At 42.5% G+C, this 23,085-nt stretch overlaps 1 protein-coding gene and 1 pseudogene across 3 annotated transcripts in view; one reads left to right on the top strand and one right to left on the bottom strand.

Moving 5' to 3' along the window:
• PLA1A (phospholipase A1 member A) overlaps positions 1-18,642 on the bottom strand; it is a 44,727-nt gene extending 26,085 nt beyond the window's left edge. For all 3 annotated transcript variants that reach the window (XM_036349628.1, XM_036349629.1, XM_036349630.1), the window contains exons 1-4: positions 18,487-18,642; positions 5,293-5,494; positions 3,668-3,845; positions 3,089-3,197 (exon numbers count right to left, since the gene is read on the bottom strand). In XM_036349628.1, coding sequence (XP_036205521.1) covers positions 3,089-3,197; positions 3,668-3,845; positions 5,293-5,494; positions 18,487-18,562 — 565 coding nt within the window. In that variant the 5' untranslated portion in view covers positions 18,563-18,642. The remainder of the gene's footprint in view (positions 1-3,088; positions 3,198-3,667; positions 3,846-5,292; positions 5,495-18,486) is intronic.
• On the top strand, positions 5,611-6,173 carry LOC118677584 (annotated as a pseudogene).
• Positions 18,643-23,085: the final 4,443 nt, after the last annotated feature.

Here is a 23,085-nt window from a genome sequence, read left to right as displayed (position 1 = left end):
ATAATAGAATCTGGGACATAGAAAGGGAATGGACTGACTATTCCTGGGGGGGAAAGGGGTGTGGGAGATTCGGGAAGAGACTGGACAAAAATTGTGCACCTATGGATGAGGACAGTGGGTGGGGAGTGAGGGCGGAGGGTGGGGCGGGAACTGGGAGGAGGGGAGTTATGGGGGGAAAAAAAAGAGGAACAAATGTAATAATCTGAACAATAAAGATTTAATTAAAAAAAAAAATAAACAACACAAGAAGGGAAAAAAAAATAAAAAAAATAAAATGCCAAAGGTTAAAGACAAAGAGAGAATCTTAAAAGCAGTAAGGCAAAAGCAGTTAGTTACCTTTAAGAGAGTGCCCATATGACTGTCAGCTTATTTCTCAACAGAAATTTTGCAAATCAGAAGAGAGTGGCAATATATATTCAAAACAATGAAAAGCAAGACCTACAACCAAGATTACTCTAGTCGGCAAAGCTATCACTTAGAATTGAAAATCAAATAAAGAGCTCCACAGACAGGAAAAAGCTAAAGGAGTTCATCACCACCAAACCAGTATTACATGAAATGTTAAAGAGTCTTCTTGAGGAGGAGGAAGAGGAGAAAGAGGAGGAGGAGGAGGAGGAGGAGGAGGAGGAGGAGGAGGAGGAGGAGGAGGAGGAGGAGGAGGAGGAAGAAGTAGTGCTGGAAGCTAATTCCAGCAGGTCATAAATGCAAGAAGTCCTCAAAAGGTTGATGGGCTTCTATATTTAGCAGGCTGAATCATATTACCTGCTGCTGGAATAGCTGAAAGCATTTCCCCAAACCTAAATATTTGCAAATATTATTGCCTATGCCTGACAGCTGAGGGCAGTACCCCAACCTGACAATGTCTACTGTATACCAAATCTTACCTTTGATATGTATATCTGCTTTGCTTTAGGGCAATTTGTGTTAATAAAAAGCTAGGGGTCTAGAGATTCAGGGAGCTTGGTTACTGAAGTTAGGTCTCCTCTGGCTCCCCAAAATGCCTTCCAAATTTATATTTCATGTCTAGTTTATTAATTTACTCACAGCCCCTTTTCCAGATTCCTGAACCCTTCTAGATGCAGGGAAACACCCCGGCAAGAAGAAGAAATATGAACAATAAAATGACAATAAATACATATGTATCAACAGTTGAATCTGAAAATTAAAATGAACTAACAAAGAATCTAATGAACAAAATAAACTGATGACTAAAATAGAACCAGAGGCATGAAAATGTGGAACAGACTAAAGAATCTCAGAGGGAAGGGGGGAGAAGGGATGGGAAGAGATTAACCTACGAGCTTATATGCATATATACATAACCCATGGACACAGACAATAGGGTGGTGAAGGCCTTGGGTGGGGCAGGATTCAGGTGGAGGGGGAAATGGGGAAGGAAACTGGGGGGATACCTGTAATGCTCTCAACAATAAAAATTTTAAAAATGCAACTGGCTTATTTGAGAGATCACAGAAAGCTAGTGAGGGAGTGGAAAATAGAGTGATAGAAGGAAGGACATTTTTAATGAATGGAGTATCACTTTGGGCAAGTAGGTCTCATCCCACTGGGGCTCCTCTGACAGGCTTGTAGGACATGACTCAGAGTTGTTCCACTGGATGCTAATTTTCACACAACTCTAGCCCCTAATCGATTAACAGTAGTTCCTGAAGCATAAAGAATACTGCACTTTTGCAAGTATTTAGCATACTGTTTAAAGGTGATTTCCACAGTGGACCAAGAAGATATGAGCTATTAACCTAAAAATGAAAGATCTTTCAAAGTGAGAGGCAACAAGCATTTATTTGATATAAAAAAGAGTAGCTATTCAGAACCACTGATTCAGGCAGAAATCTACATAATGTTCTGATTAGGACACAAAGCAAGGGATAGTTACAAGAAAGGGAAGAGGAACCATTACATCACTGGAAGGAAGGCATTTCTATTGATGCAGATAAGCTAACATAACGACACTAATTCTAAACAGTGTTTCTAATTCAGTCCAGTAGTCATCAGCTGGTAGACATAATACCTACTTTCCTTTATCCTTGCCAACTGTTCTTTGGGACACAATGTTGCTTAAGGCCCAGTCCAAAGGTTATTTTGCCCTGTTTTAGCATTCCAAAGGTTTTAGGCATAAGATGTGCAAGGCAGTTCTTCTAGGACAGGGGTGGGCAAACTTTTTGACTCGAGGGCCACAATGGGTTCTTAAACTGGACCGGAGGGCCAGAACAAAAGCATGGATGGAGTGTTTGTGTGAACTAATATAAATTCAAAGTAAACATCATTACATAAAAGGGTCCGGTCTTTTTTTTTTTTTTTTAGTTTTATTCATTTCAAACGGGCCGGATCTGGCCCGCGGGCCGTAGTTTCCCACGGCTGTTCTAGGATGACAGCTCTGACTCCATTTTAAAGTGCCTCCGTCCTATATAATAAAAGGCTAATATGCAAATCGACTGAACGGCAGAACAACCGGCTCAATGATGCGCACTGACCACCAGAGGGTAGGTGCTCAAAGCAGGAGCTGCCCCTTGATGGTCAGTGCACTCCCACAGGGGGAGCACCACTCTGCTAGAAGCCAGGCTCACAGCTGGTGAGTGCAGCAGCGGTGGTGGGAGCCTCTTCTGCCTCCACCTCAGCACTAAGGATGTCCGACTGATGGCTTAGGTCCGCTCCTCCCAGGGGGAGCAGGCCTAAGCCATAAGTTGGACATCTCCCGAAGGCTCCCAGACTACGAGAGTGTGCAGACCGAGCTGAGGGCCCGCCCCCACCCTCGCCCCCCTCGCCCCCACCCAGTACACAAATTTCATGTACTGGGCCTCTAGTTTATTATATTTTTGCATCACAGATGTAGAAACTGAGGCTTAGCAAGACCTTCATGGCTTCTTACACTGATATTAGAGCTCATGCAATAACACAATATCATTTTATGCAAAAGAGTCCCAATAAATAAATGTTAGTGATCATGGATGACTTCATCATAACACCAAAAGGTTTGACACTTCCCTCTGCTTGCCTCAACAAAGACATTTTCAGGGCATTCTTTCTACTTTTCTCCAAACCTGGGAGGATGGGCAAGGAAGAATGTTACCTGTGATCCATCCCAACTGGCCTTTGTAGAAATGTCCCACCATGCCCCCAACGTGGGCCCCCAGGCTCACACCAATGATGTGGATGGAGGACTCCGACACACCCAGCACCTACAACAGACATTTACAGTGGGTTACATTTGGGACCCAGCAGCCCCTGGTCTCACAGGGCCACACTTTCCCCTGAGGCTTTAGCAGCAGAGGGCCCTGGGCATGACACAGGTGCTCCACATGCTGAGGTCAGGGGTGAGCGGGTTGGGGAGGGCAGAATCCTCATTCTGGTAAGCCCTTGCCCTCTTGCTGGGCGCTGCAGGGGTAATCCCCCTCACTTTCCTTTTGGTGCCCAGTGTGAGTCATGAGCACATTCTCCGTCTGAGAGATGACCGAAGCCAGCCACTGGCTCTCTCTACCTGATATGCAGGGGCCCAATTTACAGAGGAGAGGGGGAGAGGAGGAGATGGACAAGCCCCTTGGGTGGCTGTACTTCCACCCTAAATCTCCTCCTCCTGTACTGCTTCACTCCTGCTAATCCCTCTCCCTTCCAATGCAGCTGAAATCCCCATCGGCTCTTCTGCACCCACCAGGAGTTTACTGAGGAAACTGGAGATCTTGAGTCCCAGCTTAACCACATTTTCCACGGCCGAGAAGTAGGCACCTGTGGAGCCGTACACCCAATCCACGGCAATCACATTAGCATCTGCTGCCCTCAGAAGGGCCCCGATGAGCTTCTCAATCCAGGAAGGCTTTGTTCCTAAAGCCCTAGTCATGGGGCCAAGAAAGGATAGAATAAATTATCTGCCAAATTGATATCCATTGTCATGGGAACCTCTGCTAACAGAATAAACCCAGAAAAAAGTCAAGACTAGGGAAGGGGGATCCAAGGGCAGTAAGTCACAGCAATTGAGCATAGGGAGGACAGTCCCAAAGTGACGAGGGCTTCTGCCTGCACGTAGGGAGCCTTTGTGTAAATTATGATAGGATGCCTCTTGTCCGGGTAGCTGCGGCTCCGTGCTAGACTCAGAACTCAGGCTGTATTTCAGCCTCCCACCCCCCAGCCCTTAGCCCCCATCCCTGTGTGCAAAGCTTCAACTACACACGCCATGTACACTGGCCCTGCTTGTGTGATTTGTGGTAAAGAAAGGATAGATTTGTACATTAGAGTTAAGATTTGCAATCTTAATTCTCATTCTAGAAAATAGGTACTTTCTTGAGGATGTTTTTATTTATCCATTCACTTATTTATTTCTTCAACAAATGAGCCAGGCAGTGTGCTAGGTGCTTTGCAGAAATTTAAAATAAAATAAAATAAAATAAAATAAAATACAGCCTCTATCATTCTGGAACTTACAGTGTAATAGCACTTTTCTAGAAAAAGAGAATGGTTTTTAAAATTTCAGAATGCTTTCTTCCCAAGCAAATGGGATCAGGAAAGAAGTTTTCTCAATGGCCTGTCACAGCACAGGAACAATCAGAGCACATTCTCTGAGTGTGTGCTCATGGGACAGAGGAGCAGACTGACATTCGTCAGGGAATGTGACTTTGGGGGATCTGGGAGCACACACAGTGAGGAGCCCGATGAGCTTTTCAGCTCTATTAGCTATCCCTGGGTTGAGGGCACACACTCAGCCTTGGATAGTGGCTAAATGTAGGATTTGCTAGGGGAGAGACTTTGGCACATTCCTGAGAAATGCTAGCCTCTGGGTGGGACAGAAGTAGCATCCATCAGTGGTAGTTTCTTAGGTCATAAAACCAGGGAAGAAGTGAGAAAAGAAAAGAAAATTCTGTATTTAAAAAACAACAACCTCACGCTGTTACCCCTGAGTAATTGTGCACAGCCCATGACTTCATTGGCTGAGATGAATCATACAACCACGCTTCAAGGAGGAAAGGTCCCTGAGATCATCTCTACAAACTCCCTTCGTCTCCCTTAGGCTCCGGGGGCTGGAGTGATTTGTCCAAGATCACACATATTTATTGTTCGAGAGTGTGTAGACAAGGGCTGAGGGAGGAGTAACATATATAACCAACAGGAATAAACAACATAATATGTGTTCATGTTGACATGAGACACCTTTACAGACAGCAGGAGATGAGGGATGGGACCTGTGAGTCAGCCAATTCCTTCCTCCTCTTACTCCCCACTACCTTCCCATGATCACTTTCTAGCGCTTAGCACAGGCAATCCTATTGATTGGTTAGCTCCCACCTGAATCCATGGATTATTAGTTTGGTTCCCAGAGTGACATTGAATCCAGAGTTTTGAAGGTCACTACTTTCTTCAACTAGGTTCCCACAGCGAGGATCTGAAGGGGTGAAGAGGAGGAACTGGACTTTGAGATTGGTGCCTCGGAAGGGGTTGGCATTCTGGAAGTCAGTGCACTTTGGCTGTTCGGTAGGAGGTGTGTCTCCTGGAGGGAAAACAAGAGCAGTGCACGGTGAGGTCATCTGTTCTTGGGAGGACAGAAAGATGTTCTTGAAAGGACGGAAGACACGGGCTGACAGCTGCATCGGGGTGCAGAAGAAGATGGCGGTCTCCACAGGAGTTAAAGTTCCTCATGATTTTCGCTCATTGGAAGAACTTGAAAAAGGACAAAAAGGAGTAGGTATGTGTGTGTGTGTGGGGGGGGGTCAATTGGGGGAAAAGGAGATATATGTAAAACTTTAGACAATAAATAATTTAAAAAAATAAAAATAGAGTAAAAAAAAGAGTAGGCGATGGGATGGTTAGCTGGGGCCTTAAAGATGATGAATATATGACACTTAAAAGGTGGACAGGCATGATATTGGGCCACCAAGGATAAATTATGAAAACAGAATATATATATATATATATATATATATATAGCCTAAAAGTAGAATGTGGACCTAAATACCCAGAAGCTCCTCCATCAGTTAGATTTGTAATAAAAATTAATATGAATGGAATACATAATTCCAGTGGAACGGTAGGTGCATGGAGCTTATCTGTATTAGCAAAATGGCAAAATTCATATAGCATTAAAGTTGTACTTCAAGAACTAAGACGTCTAATGATATCCAAAGAAGCTTCCACAGCAATCAGGACAAACATACAGCAATTACTTTTAGTGGATCTCAAACTTGTCTTAAATCAACAATCTTCTACTCATGTTAATGTCTTGATTAAATATCAGAATGCCAACTGGTAAACATGACCTAGACATTTGTAAGAATATACTTACTATATGCATACACATTATGTTTTCAGGTAACAGGAGAGAAAAAAATGCAGCACAATTTTTTAAGGCACTGTCATTTAAACATAAAGCTGGAGTGTTCAAAATAGAATTCAGGTTTACAGGATGAAAGTGTGGTGATTTTTACTAAAAGGTAAAAATCTCAAGAAGGAAAAAGAGAAATGGCGTGCTTTCTCCATCTTGCTTAGAGAAAGAGCTTCCACTCAAATTGTCTAAAGTAGCAGTTACAATGAATATTGTCTCAAATTGTTTTAATTTTTAAGTGGTGTGGGTGCTGACTACCAATAGTATCAAAAATATGTTCAGGATTGTTTGGATATCTGTATTTATAATAAAAATAAATGTCATGGGGAAGGTCAATGAATGTCTGTTGAAAGCTGTTCCTGTGTGTTACACGTAACAGACATGGTAAAGATTTGTTTTCCCATGTCTTTGTTGGGCAAACCATGTATTTAAGTAAGTGAAATCAGCAAAAAGGAAATGGGTGAATTGATATGTGATTTTTGAGATTAAAGTTAGTCTTAAAATGCAAATAAAGTGTAGATCGTGTTCTCAGAAACTGCCATTTCTATTTTATTGATGTAGTACATGGAAAGTACCTTGCTGAGGTAGCAAAGACTGGAATTGTAGCTTTTCATCCATATAAACTTTTTATTGTTAATCATTTTTTATATATTTCTTGTGAATTGGAATTTGCAGAGTATTTTAGAGAACAAATTACTTCATTCGTTTAATTTCATCTTTGGAGAAGGAAGAATCCCAAGTATTATATTTCGACTTTGATTTCACCAGAAATGTATTAAAGATGTTTGAATTCTAGCAATTTTTATAGAATTATAGATTGTAATTATCCAAATATACATTCTATTTTGATTCATAACATCCTTTTTTGGTGACATTTTTTCTCACAATGCTTTTAATACTGACTGGGATTAATTTATACATTCCACTTGTCTTTCACTTCTGCATCTGTGTAATTTTGAACTGATGTTCTGCTTTTACCAAAGTGAGAGGTTTTAAGTTACTGATTTTCATTTCAAAGCACTAGGTATACTACTTTGTTGAAAATACTCTTTTCTCATGGGTTCACTGCATAAAATAGAAAAGTCGGGTAACAAGGACAAATTTCTTAAACATGCCTTAACATGTTTTTGTCAAGTTCATTCATATCAAAAGCTTTGAGCTACCATTTCTTAGTCACTAATATATCAAAGTCAGTGGTTTGTCTAGTTTGTCTAAACTTTTAATTTCAACATGAGTATTCTATTTTAATTATCAAAGATATTTAAAATGACACATAGTGAATATATATATATAATACTAATATATATATATATTATACTAATATATATATAATACTAATATATATTAGTGCATGTGTAATTTATTAAAATAGGTTTGAAATGAATTATTACCTTGGGATACATTCTGAAAACTTTTAAATTGGTAAGAGAGATTAAGTTGAATTACACTGATGTCATACAAAGGAGTCTGGTGATTACTAATCATCTAAATCAATCTCTTTAAGAACTTCTGTTCCACTTTGAAAATGTGTCTTATCATCAATGGGTTCTGAATGCTGTTAAATTATTCAAATATTGGGTACCTTGATTTTTTGTCCTCTTTCATTTTCCCATATCCACTAATTGTGAAGATTTTGTTGTTGGTGTTGTTTTTCAACAAAATGTAATGTTTATTTCCCCTTTTTGTTTTGGGACTATGGATAAATCTGCATGCAAAAGCAAGATTCATTTTGCATGTCACAATCAAGATGTACACGGCAATCTAAGACACACTGGTTGATTATAGAAGTTAATACAGAACCAACCTTAATTGTAGTAACATTTCTAAGACAACAGTTTTGAAGCTATTTTTCTTTTGTCTATTTTGTAAAGGGGCTAATGTTGTAGGAGTGTGTGGCATTAAATTAACTGTAAAATTGCCTTTGAGATTTGTTTAAAAAGCTAGCAGATGAGCCCTAGGAAATGATGTGATATTAATAAAGATTACCAAAAAAAAGAAAGAAAGAAACAGGGGCTTACAGGCATTGTAAATCAGCTAGATTCATGTGTATAATATACATATTAGATTACATATATTATATATTTATATCTATATATATAAAAGCCCAGCAACCATTACAGTGGAACAACAGAACGACCAGAACAACCAGTCGTTATGACACACACTGACCACCAGGGGGCAGACACTCAATGCAGGAGCTGCCCCCTGGTAGTCAGTGTGCTCCCATAGCGGGAGCGCCACTCAGCCAGAAGCCAGGCTCACGGCTGGAGAGTGCAGCAGTGGTGGCAGGAGCCTCTCCCACCTCCATGGCAGAACTAAGGAGCAGTGAACCAAGCAGTAAGGAGCGGCAGGCGGATGGTAAGAAGTGAGCAGGCAGGCAGTTAGGAGTGAGTAGGCAGGTCGTTAGGAGCAAGCAGGCAGGCGGTTAGGAGTGAGGGGTCCTGGATTGCAAGAGGGATGTCCGGCAATCGGGCCTAAACCAGCAGTCAAACATCCCACGAGGGCTCCCAGACTGCCAGAGGGTGCAGGCTGGGCTGAAGGACCCCCCCACCCCGTGCATGAATTTCATGCACCGGGCCGCTAGTAAACATATAATCAGATTCATTTATTAAAACCTGCATAATTTCTGAAATCAAAATCTGTGAATATTTTTCACATCTAAAGATAAAATGCCAGAGATGACTATGAATATTACTCAATGATAGAAGGTTAAAGGCCATGGTGAAATGGATACTATTATGGACTAAACTGAGTCTCCCTATAAATTCATACGTTGGAGTCCTAACCTCCAGTACCTCAGAATGTGACTGCATTTGGAGATAGGGTCTTTACAGAGGTAATCACATTAAAAGAGGCCATTAGAATGGGCCCTACTCCAATATGACTGGCATTCTTGTAAGAAGAGGAAATCTGGACACAGACACAGAAGAAAGATGATGAGCAGGCACATGGAGCAGATGGTCATATACAAGCCAAGGAGAGAGACCAAGAAGAGATCCTTCCCTCACAGCCCCCAGGAGGAACCACCCCTCCCACTGCCTTGATCTTGGACTTCCAGCCTCCAGAACCATGTGTCAATAAGCTTTTGTTCTTTAAGCCATCCAGTCTATGACATGTTGTTATAGCAGCTCTAGCAAAGTAACACAGATTTATAAAACAAACAAACAAACAAACAAAAAACCCCGGCAACAAGATAAGCAGTTGGGCTGGGATGAGCTCACTCTGGACGGAACCCCAGTCCAGCCCCATCATTATCATCCTTATGAGCAATCTGGAGCCTCCGTGCCCGGCCCATGGCCACCTCGCCAGAGGTCAGAACAAACCTGTCACAAGCTGGACCCACTCTACAGCACCTCACCATAGATACATTTAAATGGGATCTTTTATGGTCAAGGGCATTGAAGGGCCTTTAAAAATACTGAACTGAAACAGGCAGCATGAAACTCCTACTTTCCCAGGGAGCTGAAAATCTGGCCCCTCTTCAATACCCAACATTGCAACCCTTGTTTACTTCTGTGGCAAAGAGGTGTAGCACCCAGCTCCAAGCCTGGCTTGCAGGGAGGGACCAGCAGCAGCAGCCACAAGCACACACTGACCCAGGCTACACGGCCCCGGTCATGGCACTGTTAGCGGCTACCTTGCATTACTGCCATGGGACAAAGCCATTTATAGAATTAGAGGTCCAGACTGCAGACTTTGGTTTGTGCAGGTTCCTTCCTGAAGGAGACAGCAATTTTAGTTTTCTGGAATGGTTATCTGCCTTCAAAGGTCACCCGGGAGCACATTTACAAGAAGCATGTGGATCTGGGTGCAATGAGATGTGGCCCCATGAGAGATAGACGGTGGACCCCATCCTTAGAGAGTACTGAGGTGCACCGGTGTTTTCACCACCTCTGCATCTGAGCTCCAAGTCCTCTTGCATGTCCCTTCCTGGACACCCTGGCATGAAGCCCCCACACTCCTCAGCCTACAACTTGAGCTCCCGAAGGACACGAAAGAGAAAGATGCCTGGCACTACAACAGCTCTGCCTTTCCCAGCTTCTGGCTTTTTTAATAAATATATATTTTTATTGATTTCAGAGAGGAAGAGAGAGGGAAAGAGAGAGAGAGACATCAGTGATGAGAGAGAATCATTGATCAGCTGCCACTGGGGATCGAGCCTGTAACCTGGGCATGTGCCCTTGACCAGGAATTGAACCTGGGACCCTTCAGTCCACAGGCCGAAGCTCTATCCACTGAGCCAAACTGCCTAGAGCCAGCCTCTGACTTTTAAACAAAAAAAGTGAAAGGGCTCTGGTTGAGCATGAGACTTGGACATCATAAATGAGTAAATTTGCTCTATTGGTTTAGGGCAGTGGTTCTCAACCTTCCTAATGCCGTGACCCTTTAATACAGTTCCTCATGTTGTGGTGACCCCCAACCATAAAATTATTTTTGTTGCTACTTCATAACTGTAATTTTGCTACTGTTATGAATCGTAAAGTAAATATCTGATATGCAGGATGTATTTTCATTGTTACAAATTGAACATAATTAAAGCATAGTGATTAATCACAAAAACAATATGTAATTATATATGTGTTTTCCGATGGTCTTAGGCGACCCCTGTGAAAGGGTCGTTCGCCCCCCAAAGGGGTCGCGACCCACAGGTTGAGAACCGCTGGTCTAGGGAAACCTTCTTCCACCAAAAAATTGAGAGTCCTTTTAAATGAGTACTGTACATTACAAAGCAAGGCCCACAAACATCAAAGAATCAATATTATCCAGACATTAGCTAAATAAAATGCAATCAAATTATTTTTAAAATACAATGGAGATTTTAAAAACTCTTTTGGGTTAAAGAATAATCACAAGGGAGACTAGAGAATATTAAACTCTAAATGACAATAGAACCAACGCATACAAAAACTTGAGTAAAGAGCTAAAACCGCAGTAGGGGGTAAGCATAACCTCAAATGCAAATAGTAGGGAAATGAAGGGAAAGAAATAGGTTAGGTAAATTAATGTTATAATTCAGAAAGTTGAAGAAAAACTATGCAAAAACTCCAAATAAAATATAGGGAAAGAACTATAAAGGAAATAATTGAAATTAAAGAAAACATTGAAATATAAATAGCATTGCTATCAACACAGTTGCTCAGGTCAAACTTCCTGGAGACATCTCTGACTCATCCCTTTCCCTCATACCAGCAGAACAAGAATTCAAGAATTACGGCTCTCCCCTCAGAATAAGATACTCAAAATCAAACCATTCTCACTACCTACAGCAGTCCCCTCTTATCCATGGGAAATTACTTCCAAGACCCACAGTACATGCATGGAACCACAGGCAGTACCAAACCCACTATATACTATGTTTTTTCCTATGCACACATACCTACGATAAAGTTTAATTTATAAACTAGGCACAGTGAAAGATTAACAGCAATAACTAATAATAACATAGACTAATTATGACAATATACTACAATAAAAGTTCTCTCTCTCAAAATATCTTATAGTCCTACTAGAGGACCCTCACCTGACTGGAGGAGAGAGTCTGAAAATGGGGGTGGGGGTCAGGGGAGATAGTGAGGTAGAGGCAAAAAGAGGCCAAAAATTAACTTTTCATTTAAAATTAAACTAATTTTGTTGTGTTAGAAGTCACGATAATAGTTCTCTGTAGAGCAGTAGTGACTAAGAGGGGATACAGAGAATGGGTTTTAGGGTGCTGTTTGGTTACATACGTGAATTCACTCTGAAAATTCATTAATCTGCATATTAATAATCTGTGTACTTTCTGTACTTGTGTTGTACTTTAAAAAGCCTACAAACAAAATGCTTAAATATATAAAGAGTAAGTGGATCATGAATTCATTTCAGGTGAAATAAAGTTTAAAAAACCTTTGACATAGCCTGTCTGGTATGGCTCAGTGGTTAGTATTGACCTAGGAACCAGGAGGTCATGGTTCGATTCCAGGTCAGGGCATATGCCCGGATTGTGGGCTCGATCCACAGTAGGGATCTGTGCAGGAGGGCTGATCAATGATTCTCTCAGCATTGATGTTTCCATCTCTCTCTCTCTCTCTCCCTCTCCCTTTCTCTCTGAAATCAATAAAAATATCTTTAAAAAAAACTTTGGCATAGACCTTAAAATAAGTATACTGAGAATGTACAAGGACAAAAATAAAGACAGAGCATAAGAAATTATGAAATATAAACAATACAATAAGATTTATAAGAAAAAGTTAATAGAAAATTAGAAATGAAAAAGAAAGACATTGATAAAAGAAATCAATCCTATAGTGCAGTGGTTCTCAAACTGTGGGTCGCGACCCCTTTGGGGGTTGAATGACCCTTTCACAGGGGTCGCCTAAGACCATCAGAAAACACATACATAATTACATATTGTTTTTGTGATTAATCACTATGCTTTAATTATGTTCAATTTGTAACAATGAAATTGGGGTCACCACAACATGAGGAACAGTATTAAAGGGTCGCAGCATTAGGAAGGTTGAGAACCACTGCTAGTGTCTGGTACAGAAATAAAATAAAATTTTAAAGTATGAAAGTGCAGTTAAAAAGTACAGACAGTAGCCCTGGCCAGGTGACTTAGTTGGTTGCAGCATACACCACAACATTGTGGTGCAGGTTCAATTCCTGGTCAGGGCACATACCTAGGTTGCAGGATGGATCCTGGGTCAGGGCATGTCCAGAAGGCAACCGATCAATGTTTCTCACATCAATGTTTCTCTCTCTCTAGAATCAATTTTAAAAAAACATATCCTCGCCTTTGCTGGTTTGGCTCAGTGGATAGAGCGTCAGCCTGAGGACTGAAGGGTCCCAGGTTCGGTTCTGGTCAAAGGCACATGACCAGGTTGTGGGCTCCATCCCCAGTAGGGGGTGTGCAGGAGGCATCCAATCAATGATCCTCTCTCATCATTGATGTTTTTGTCTCTCTTCCCTCTCCCTTTCTCTCTGAAATCAATAAAAATATTATTTAAAAAAATATATCCTCTGGTGAGGATTAACAATATTTTTTAAAAGTACAGGCAATAGTTGAAGAGGCTCCAACGTCATGAATCTAGTAGTTGCTCTCTAAAGGAAGAGAATGGGAGAAGAAGCAATATTTTGAAAGGATAATTGCTAAGAATGAGTTCACTAATTAAAATGATACTCAGTTTCTGACTCTCTATCTCTCTCCCTTCCTCTCTGTGAAAAATCAATAAAAAATATAAATAAAATAAAATAAAATGATACTCAGGGTAATGACCAAGATTAAATAAATAAATAAATCTATACTAGGCAGATTAAACAGCAGAGTATTAATGATTAAATGATATCATTTTAGGTATTTAAACTTTTATTAGTGTTCCTTTTATTCCTTTAGTTAAATAAACGTTCTCTTTATCACCTAAAAAAAAAAAAAAAAAAAAAGATATCCTTTAAAAATCCCCAGACAAATGCATTGAAAAACTATTAAAAAATGAATAATTTTCTAGAAAAATATAATTTTCTGAAACTGACTTAAGAAGAAATAGAAAAACCTAAATAAATATACTAGCATAAAAAAATTGAATTGTCAATCAAGAATCTTCTCTCGCCCTAAAATACTAATGCCAGATGATTTCATTTGAGAACTCCAACAAGCCTTTGAAGTACAGATACTCTTTACCTTATATAAACTGTCTCAGGGACTAGACACTTTTTTATGAGGTTACTAGAGGCCCAGTGCACGAAATTCATGCGGGGGGGTGGCCCTCAGCCCAGCCTGCACCCTCTCACAATTCGGTACCGCTGGCTCCTAACTGCTCAACTGCCTGCCTGCCTGATTGCCCCTACTGCCTCCCCCACCACCACCACCACCCCCCCCCGCCAGCCTGATCACTCCTAACTGCCTCTGCTTGCCAACCTGGTTGCCCCCAACTGCCACCCCCTGCCAACCTGGTAGGCCCCAACTGCTCCCCCACCAGCCTAGTCACCCCTAACTGCCCCCCCCCCCCCAGCAGCATGATTGCCCCTTACTGCCCCCCTTGGCAGCCTGGTCTCCCCCAACAGCCCCCTCTGCTGGCCTGGTTGCCCCTAACTGCCCCCCCCCTGCCAGCCTGGTCACCCCTTACTGCCCCCCCTGCTGGCCTGGTTGCCCCCAACTGCCCCCACTGCTGGCCTGGTTGCTGCCAACTGCACCCCTGCCAGCCTGGTCGCCCATAACTGCTCCCCTCTGCTGGCCTGGTCACCCCTCACTGCCTCCCCTGCTGGCCTGATTGCCCCACGCAGCCTGCTGCTTGGTCGTTTGGTCATCCCTCACTAACCCCCCTGTCGGCCTGGTCACCCCACACAGCCTGCTGTTCAGTCATTTGGTCGTCCCTCACTAACCCCCATGCTGGCCTTGTTCTGTTGTCAATTCGGTCATCTGTTCAGTTGCAATGGCCCCTGGCTCTTTATATATATAGATAAGAACTTTATTATGAACACCAGACAAAAGAAATATAAGAAAGAAAATAATAGATAAATTCCTCTATTAATATATATGCAAAATAATAAATATAAATATGTACAAAAATAAGTTAGTAAATCAAATTCAACATTGTATTAAAAAATATGATGGAAGGATGGAAAATATGACTTTGTGGCAAACTCACAATGCAATATACATTCGAAACCTGTATACTTTTATTAACAAATGCCACCCCAATAAATTCAATTAAAAAATTAAAATAAAAAGCATGGTCTGGCCCTGGCTGGTGGTCTCAGTGGTTAGGGTACAGACCCACACACTGAAGGCTCATGGGTTCAATTCCTGGTCAAGAGCACATTCCTGGGTTGCAGGTTTGACCCCTGGGCCTGGTCCGGCCCAAAAACTAATCAATGTGTCTCTCTCACATGGATGTTTCTCTCTTGTCTCTCTCTCTCCCCCGCCCTCCTTCCTTTCTACTCTCTCTGAAAATCAATGGCAAAAAATATCCTCTGGTGAGAATTAACCAAAAAACAAAAAGAAAAAAGAAGTACAGTCTGAAATTTTTTAAAAAAAATTTTTAAATATGCCATGACCAGCTGCAGCAATCCTGAGAAAGAAGGACAAAGTAGGAGGGATGACAATACCAGATATCAAGCTATATTACAAAGCCACTGTTCTCAAAACTGCGTGTTACTAGCACAAAAACAGACATATAGACCAAAGGAACAGAACAGAGAACCCAGAAATCGACTCAAACCACTATGCTCAATTAATATTTGACAAAGGAGGCAAGAGCATACAATGAAGTCAAGACAGTCTCTTCAATAAATGGTGCTGGGAAAATTGGACAGATACATGTAAAAAAAAAAAAAATGAAACTAGACCACCAACTTACACCATACACAAAAATTAACTCAAAATGGATAAATGACTTAAATGTAAGACGGGAAACCATAAAAATCTTAGAAGAATCCATAGGCAGCAAAATATCAGACATATGTCATAGCAATATCTTTACCAATACAGCTCCTAGGACAATGGAAACTAAAAAGAAAATAAACAAATGGAACTACATCAAAAATAAAAAGCTTCTGCACAGCAAAAGAAATCATCAACAAAACAAGAAAGCCCACTGCATAGGAGAATGTATTTGCCAATGTTATATCCAACAAGGGTTTGATCTCCAAAATTTATAAGGAACTCATACAACTTAACAAAACCAAGGTAAACAATCCAACCAAAAAATGGGCAAAGCACCTAAATAGACACTTTTTGAAAGAGGACATACAGAAGGCCAAGCATAGAAACATGCTCAAAGTCATTAATCATTGGAGAGATGCAAATCAAAACAACAATGAGGTGCCATCTCACACCTGTCAAAATGGCTATCATCAACAAATCAACAAATGACAGGTGCTGGCGAGGATGTGGAGAAAAAGGAACCCTCATGCACTGCTGGTGGGAATGCAGTCTGGTGCAGCCACTGTGGGAAACAGTATGGAGCTTCCTCAAAAAAATAAAAATGGAACTTCCATTTGACCCAGTGATCCCACTTCTAGGAATATATCCCAAGAAATCAGAAACACCAATCAGAAAGGATATATGTACCCCTATGTTCATAGCAGCACAATTTACAAAAGCTAAGATTTGGATACAGGCTAAGTGCCCATCAGCAGATGAGTGGATTAAAAAACAGTGGTACATCTATACAATAGAATACTACGCTGCTGTTAAAAGGAAGAAACTCTTACCATTTGCAACAGCATGGATGGACCTGGAGAGCATTATGCTAAGTGAAATAAGCAGTTGGAGAAAGATAAATATCACATGATCTCACTCATTTGTGGAATATAATGAACAACATAAACTGATGAACAAAAATAGACCCAGAGACATAGAAGCATTGAACAGACGGTCCAACCAGGGGGTAAGAGAGCAACCAAAAGACTTGCATGCATATAAGCATAACCAATGGACACAAACAGTAGGGTGGGGTGTGAGAGCATGTGCTGGAATGGCTAGGGAGAGATCAATGGGGGGAAAAGGAGACATATGTAATACTTTAAACAATAAAGAATTTTAAAAAATAAAATATGCCATGACCAAAGGATTTGTCCCAGGTGATTTTAGTCTGATTGGACTAGTCTGTAGGATTTAGAAGAAAATATGAGAGATTACCTTTATAGGATAATTGCTTAAGCAAGACACCAGAAGCAGAAATCATAATAAGAAATAAGAATTAAGACAGCAATATAATACTATTTTTTCTATCCTGTTGACAATATGAAAAACTTTCAATATTACAAAGTGTTGGCAGAGATGTGGGGAAATGGTTTGTTCACATACTAAAAAAGAGTTATAACTTCTTTACAGGGCAATTTATTTCATGTCTATCAAAAATGTGTAAGATATAAATCCTTTCAGATCTAGAATATAGTGTATAAACAGCCATTTGAAAAAACAAAATAGCTCTGTATATTGACATGGAAGGATCTCTCTCTCTCTCTCTCTCTCTCTCTCTCTCTCACACACACACACACACACACACACACACACACACACACACAAATGACACGTGAAGCACCCTTTAAAAGCAACCCATTAATGCAGATAGTAAATATACTCATGCAAGCTGAACTTTGGAGGAGGAAGGAAAGCTGAGTAGAGGAATGAAGTATTATTGCAAGGAAGATAGGGATCATGAAAGCCCTCTTGGAAGTTGTGAAGAGCTGAAATGAACGAAAAGGTAGTACGAAAACTCCAGGCAGAGGGAATGCCACTCTCTAAAACTGGGGAATGAGGATTAAATGTCTGTGGAGCCCTAGCCGGGCGCACAGTAGTTAGAGCATTGCCCCAGGACTGAAGGGTCTTGGGTTTGATTCCAGTCAAGGGCACATACCTCGGTTGCAGGTTTGATCCCCAGCCCTGGTCCGGGTGCTTTTGCGAGGCAACCAGTCAATATGTCTCTCTCACACTGATGTTTCTCTTTCTCTCTCTGTCTCTCCCCTCCCTTCCACTCTCTCTAAAAATCATTGGGGAAAATATCCTCGGATGCGGATTAACAACAAAAAAATAAGAAGAATAAAAGCAGTCTGCTGTTGGGCCCAGGGGAGGGGAGCTTTCTAAGGGTGAGGCCACTGCTGGGGGCAGGCTAGGATCTTCACCATCAGAGGATCTCCGCAGTAGGGTTTCGATTTGCTATCTTAAGCGTGCGGTGGGTGGGGTTTTTAACGGGAAAGGTAGAATGCAAATGGCATCTGCGGGAAGTTGTCTTAGCGGGCACCCCCGTTGGCCAGGGCTAGTTATTGCTCAGAGGGGAGATAAGCCTGGATTTGAGTTGGGGCAGCAATATTAAAAAGGATGTCTAACAAGCTCAGAGACAGAGTCATTAGTTTGGAAACTTTATATCTTAGAACAGTGAATATTTAGCGGGTGAAAAAGAATCACACGTTGGAATTAATTAAATTTTATTTTCTTCTAGTCACTTTGACTTATGCAAGGTGAAAATGAGCAGTGAGGTTTTTAGAAAAAATGAGTAGAACCACTAGGGAAGTTCAACCTTTTGGCTTGAGAAAGATTACATTCCCATTATGATTGTAGGCTTTTTCTCCCTCCTGTAAATTCATCTCAGGAGAAAGGGCTTTTAGGGGGCCTTCCAAGGACTAGCAATGCATGCGTAATGGTTGAGTCATCCCACCCAAGGCCTGAGTCCCCGATTTACCTGCACTTCCAACGCTGAACCACAAAAAGAGCCCCCACACCCAGAAGCAGCAGCTGTCCCGGAGGCCTGGGTGCATGGCTGAGCCCACTCTCGGAGCTCGGGTAAAGCCGACCCTGATGCCAAAGACATCACATAACCCAGCCACTCACAGTTTTGAACACCAAACACCCACGTGGGTCTCGGTAATCGTTAACTAGCCTCATGACCTGTCAAAGAAAAAAATAAGCTCTCCCTAATGGTTCAACCTCCACCGTTTTTTTTGGTTTCTTCTTCTCAATGAAAATAAATACACTTTTCTGTTTTCAAAGTGGGGGACATTGAAACACATTGTCCTTCCTCTCTGAGCCAACCGTCATCAGAAAACTATTTCCTGCCCCTCTCCCACTTCCCATTATAAAATGTTAGTAAAAGCCAAAGCAGAAGTCTTTCATCTCTCGGTGATTACAAAACCGTCATTGTTCTGGAATTATCTGTGGACATGTTTGTCTCCCTAGGGAGGCTCTGAGCAATGTGAGGGCAAAGACCTCTTGTAGATGTTTGAATCCCCGGTGTCTGCCGCAGAGCTGAGCTAACAGTGAATGTTTAGTGTGCGTTTAATGGGCAGGATGGAAGAAGACAACGTTTGCCTCTGGAGAGTACTAGCCTTTCGGGGAGTCTTGGGGCTAGAAGTGAAATTCAGTCTCTAGGGAGAGATGTTCAACTTTTTTTTTTTGTCTTCAACTTCTTGATTCGCAAATAAAGCAACTGAATAGCAGAGAAAGAAAATGGCCTTCTAGCCACCCTGCTGCTAGAGTGGCAGAGCTAGCCTGGAACCAGGGCATTCCCAGGGCACCCTGTGGCCTCTTCCTCCCAGAGGAGAGGCAGAAACCACAGAGAGCTGGTTCTAGGTATTTTAGGGGAAGAGGAAGGGCAGGGCGCTTGCCCAGATCCTTAAATTATAACACATTGCTATGAGGCAGAGAACCCACCAGCAGGGCCAGTATCGAACTTTGTGGGAAAGTGAGTGTGTGCTCTGAACCCCTGCACCAGACAGAACATTCCCTGAAGAGGCATCGGTACCATGCCAACGTGGACGGGCCAGGCCTGCAGAAGATGAGGATACAATGACTTGGGAGAGTCCAGCCCTTGCTTCTCCTGTTGCTTATGATCCCACTGATCAAGGGTGCTGCTCCCAGGAAGGGGCATGGCAACAAATGGGCCTCAACTGAAGGCTGCCCCGATGTCAGAGACCAAGTCAGGTGCATCCGTTCAGGTCCTCAGAGCAGCAGATGCCAAGATGGGACTAGACGGGCATGAGAATTACTGGGAATAACACTTGTGGAGAGTAAGGGAAGTGAAGAAGGTAGGGGGAGCCTTTAGACCAGCCGTGGGCAAACTACGGCCCGCGGGCCGGATCCGGCCGTTTGAAATGAATAAAACTAAAAAAAAAAAAAAAAAGACCGTACCCTTTTATGTAATGATGTTTACTTTGAATTTATATTCGTTCACACAAACACTCCATCCATGCTTTTGTTCCGGCCCTCCGGTCCAATTTAAGAACCCATTGTGGCCCTCAAGTCAAAAAGTTTGCCCACCCCTGCTTTAGACTGTGATGCAGGCCTGACACCTGTGAAGGAGAGGGGGAAGGACGAAAATTACCAGAAAGAGATTACCTCACAACAAGTCAAATGAGGGAGGGTTTGGTGCCATTTCCTTAAAGAAACCTTTACTTTCTTTGCTGCCAACTCCCGTTCACATTTGAGTGGACTTTGATGCATGCAGGCAAACGATCCCATTTAGTTCGGTAACACAGGAAGTAGGGTGACATATTTTCGAAATTGAGGATAGAGACCTTTCTACCAGGAGACATTGAGAGAACACCAGTCAGGGTGTATGGTCTGTCTTCCCCAAGGAGAATGTCAGGGCAAAATTCTGGTATGATTTTCTTCTTACGGTATACCCAGTGCCTAGCACAAGGTCAGCCACTTAGTTGTTGCTCAAGAAATACTTGCTCGGGGAAGGCATGGTACATCGATCTCCTGAATTCAGGGCTGGTGTGGAATGACACCAGAAATCCCATCTCACTCCCAAATATTGCCTGCCCTCAAGTGGTCTCCAGTGGAGATCACCCTGCTGGAGATTCATTTGTGTGTTCAAGGTCATGTTTTCCAATTTCATTCATTCAGGTTCTACCTTCCCCACTCCTGCCATACCCGCTTCCCACCTGTGCTAATATGTATTTCAAGTTTTTATTTCTATAACTTCCACCCACTGGCATTGACAATGGTGGATGGTTGTTCATATATCATCCAAAATGACAGAAAACACTAGTTTGAAGCATGGCCCTCTATTTAAAGTATAAACCTCTATTTGCAGCTCTATAGATCCGGAAAAAACTAAGGGTTCTTCCTTTGATTCTGTCCCCCATTCTCCAGACAACCCCATTTAAGATTCACGCTCTTTGGCTGTTATAGTTGAAAGTGCATGGGCTCCAAGCCCAGAGACCCTGAGGGGGCACTGGCCTGAGGACACCCAGCTCGTACACATGATGATACCGATGCCCATAAACGTGGAGTAGGAATCTTAAGTGAGGCAAGTGTAACCGAGCACCAAGAGAAATCCACGTCACGACCCAGGCATTGGGCGGGGTCTCCTCGGTGGCAGAGGAAAGGAGGCTCTTTGAGGAGAGAAGAGAGGAAAGAGGCTCCATTTCGTTTTTGCCTGGTCTCAGCTCTGCCCGATCCCTAGCCTTGTCCAAAATTTGGGTCTCAAGCCCATAACTAGCTTTCCTCTTGACTTTACCTCCTAGTTGTGGGAAGGTGAAGAGAGGGCACATCTCACTCTTGGGTTTCATTTTGGCTTTGAATTTTAGAAGGAAAAAAAAAAATCTAATTATAGCTAATAATGAGAGTGTAGTGGAGGGTGTGCAAAGGAAAAAGCCTTTGGACACAAACAGTCCTGCTCCATCTCATCCAGCCGTGTGACTTTGGACAAACGGAGACTTCTCTAAGCCTAATTTCTCCTTCTGTTAATGGGCTGTGGTGAACTGCCAGACATACGGAAACTCTTTCTCCCCCTCTTCTTTTTCCTTCTCCAAATGGAAACAGTCTCATCTACTCCCTACATGTCACTTTCTCAACTACCAACCCCGAAGATGAAAAAAGGATGGCAAGGCTATCCCCCATGCCGTGTGTCTGGATGACCTCTGGATGACCTCTGGATCTGTAACCAGACTCCAGCAGCCACACCTCAAGGAGCTAACCCAGTGGGCTGGATGACTGTGAAATCAGAGTTTCCATTCCTCTCCCCACACTCCCAGGAGCTCTGTGGCTGGGGGGGGGGGGGGGGGGGGGGGCGGGGGGGGGCACATTTACTTGCCCTGGAGAGATAAAGAAAAATAAATGGAGAATGTGGTGGTTGAAGAAGCTTGAAGAAGGGTGGATGGATGAGGCCAATGTTAATTTTGTAGATCTTAAAAAGATACATATTGCCAAGACTGCTAAACAACATCTAGCAATCTTAGGTAACAAAGCAAGCAAGTGAAGCACCATCACATAGCAGTTTATGTATGTTAATTTGGTAAGCATGACCAATGTATACTGTGTCAGATCATGTTTATTGACTTCTGTAATATTGTGCTTATAATTAAGTTTCTTATCTCTTTCCCCTGTTCATTCTTATCCTCTCACCTCCTCTCTCTTTCTCCATCCCTCTCTCCTCCCATCTCTCCCCCCCCCCACCCCCACTCTCAACCCCGCTGCATACTCACACACCAACATTCACAGTCAGGAGAGAAGCCAGAGACTATGGACCCAGATGCAGGTGGATGGGCAGAGGTGGTGACGGGAGTGTGCAACTGCTTTCTGCTGACTGTTCCTTTTTTCCCTCACAGAAATAGGAAGCAGGGTCACCAGTTGAGTCTGGGGAAGAAGTTTTGAGGCTTGAGAAAATAAAGTCTGAAAGTCTAAACTCATTTTGAAGTGTGCCTGTGATGAAGAGTGAGAATCTGCAAAGCAAATATAGCCGGTTCTCTAAAGTCTTTCCCTATTGTCTCCAATTGTGGCTAAAGTCTAATACCATAAAACAACAAATACTACGCCCCCATCCTCCTACTCCCCTCCCCATGTTCTAAAAAGAATGGAAGGATTTGAAAAACAAATTCCTGTAAGACTTAGAAGGTAGCAGAACTGCTCTGTGGTCAGACCTCCCTCCTGCACCTCCACCAGCTAAAAACATAAACTCATGAGTTATAGTTCTGAGGTGATGTGGGGCGTGAGGGATGGGGGAGTGCAGGAGGGGGAATCTTCCTTACCTCTCACAATAACCCCAATGAGGGTTTACACCTGAGACTGGTAACCTCATGAAGGTGATAGTGGCATCTATTTCCAAGTTAGCTGTCCACTGGGCAGCCTGATCAGTCTTCAGGGCCTATGTAAGCAGGATGGGGGGGCAATGTAAAGACAGTGGCAGGCCGGGCAGCTGTGACCAGGAGGGATGAGTTTCCCTCATGTTGAGTGGACCCCTCAGAAGACAGCTGGTTTGAGCCTTTTTGAACCTTTCAAATCAGTGCTCTACCCATGAGGCCAGTCTTAGGGCAACATGGAGAGAAGCAAGGAACCC

The sequence above is a fragment of the Myotis myotis genome, unplaced genomic scaffold (assembly GCF_014108235.1).
Source record: "Myotis myotis isolate mMyoMyo1 unplaced genomic scaffold, mMyoMyo1.p scaffold_m19_p_2, whole genome shotgun sequence".
Taxonomy (NCBI): domain Eukaryota; kingdom Metazoa; phylum Chordata; class Mammalia; order Chiroptera; family Vespertilionidae; genus Myotis; species Myotis myotis.
This window is presented reverse-complemented; position numbering and strand designations above follow the sequence as displayed.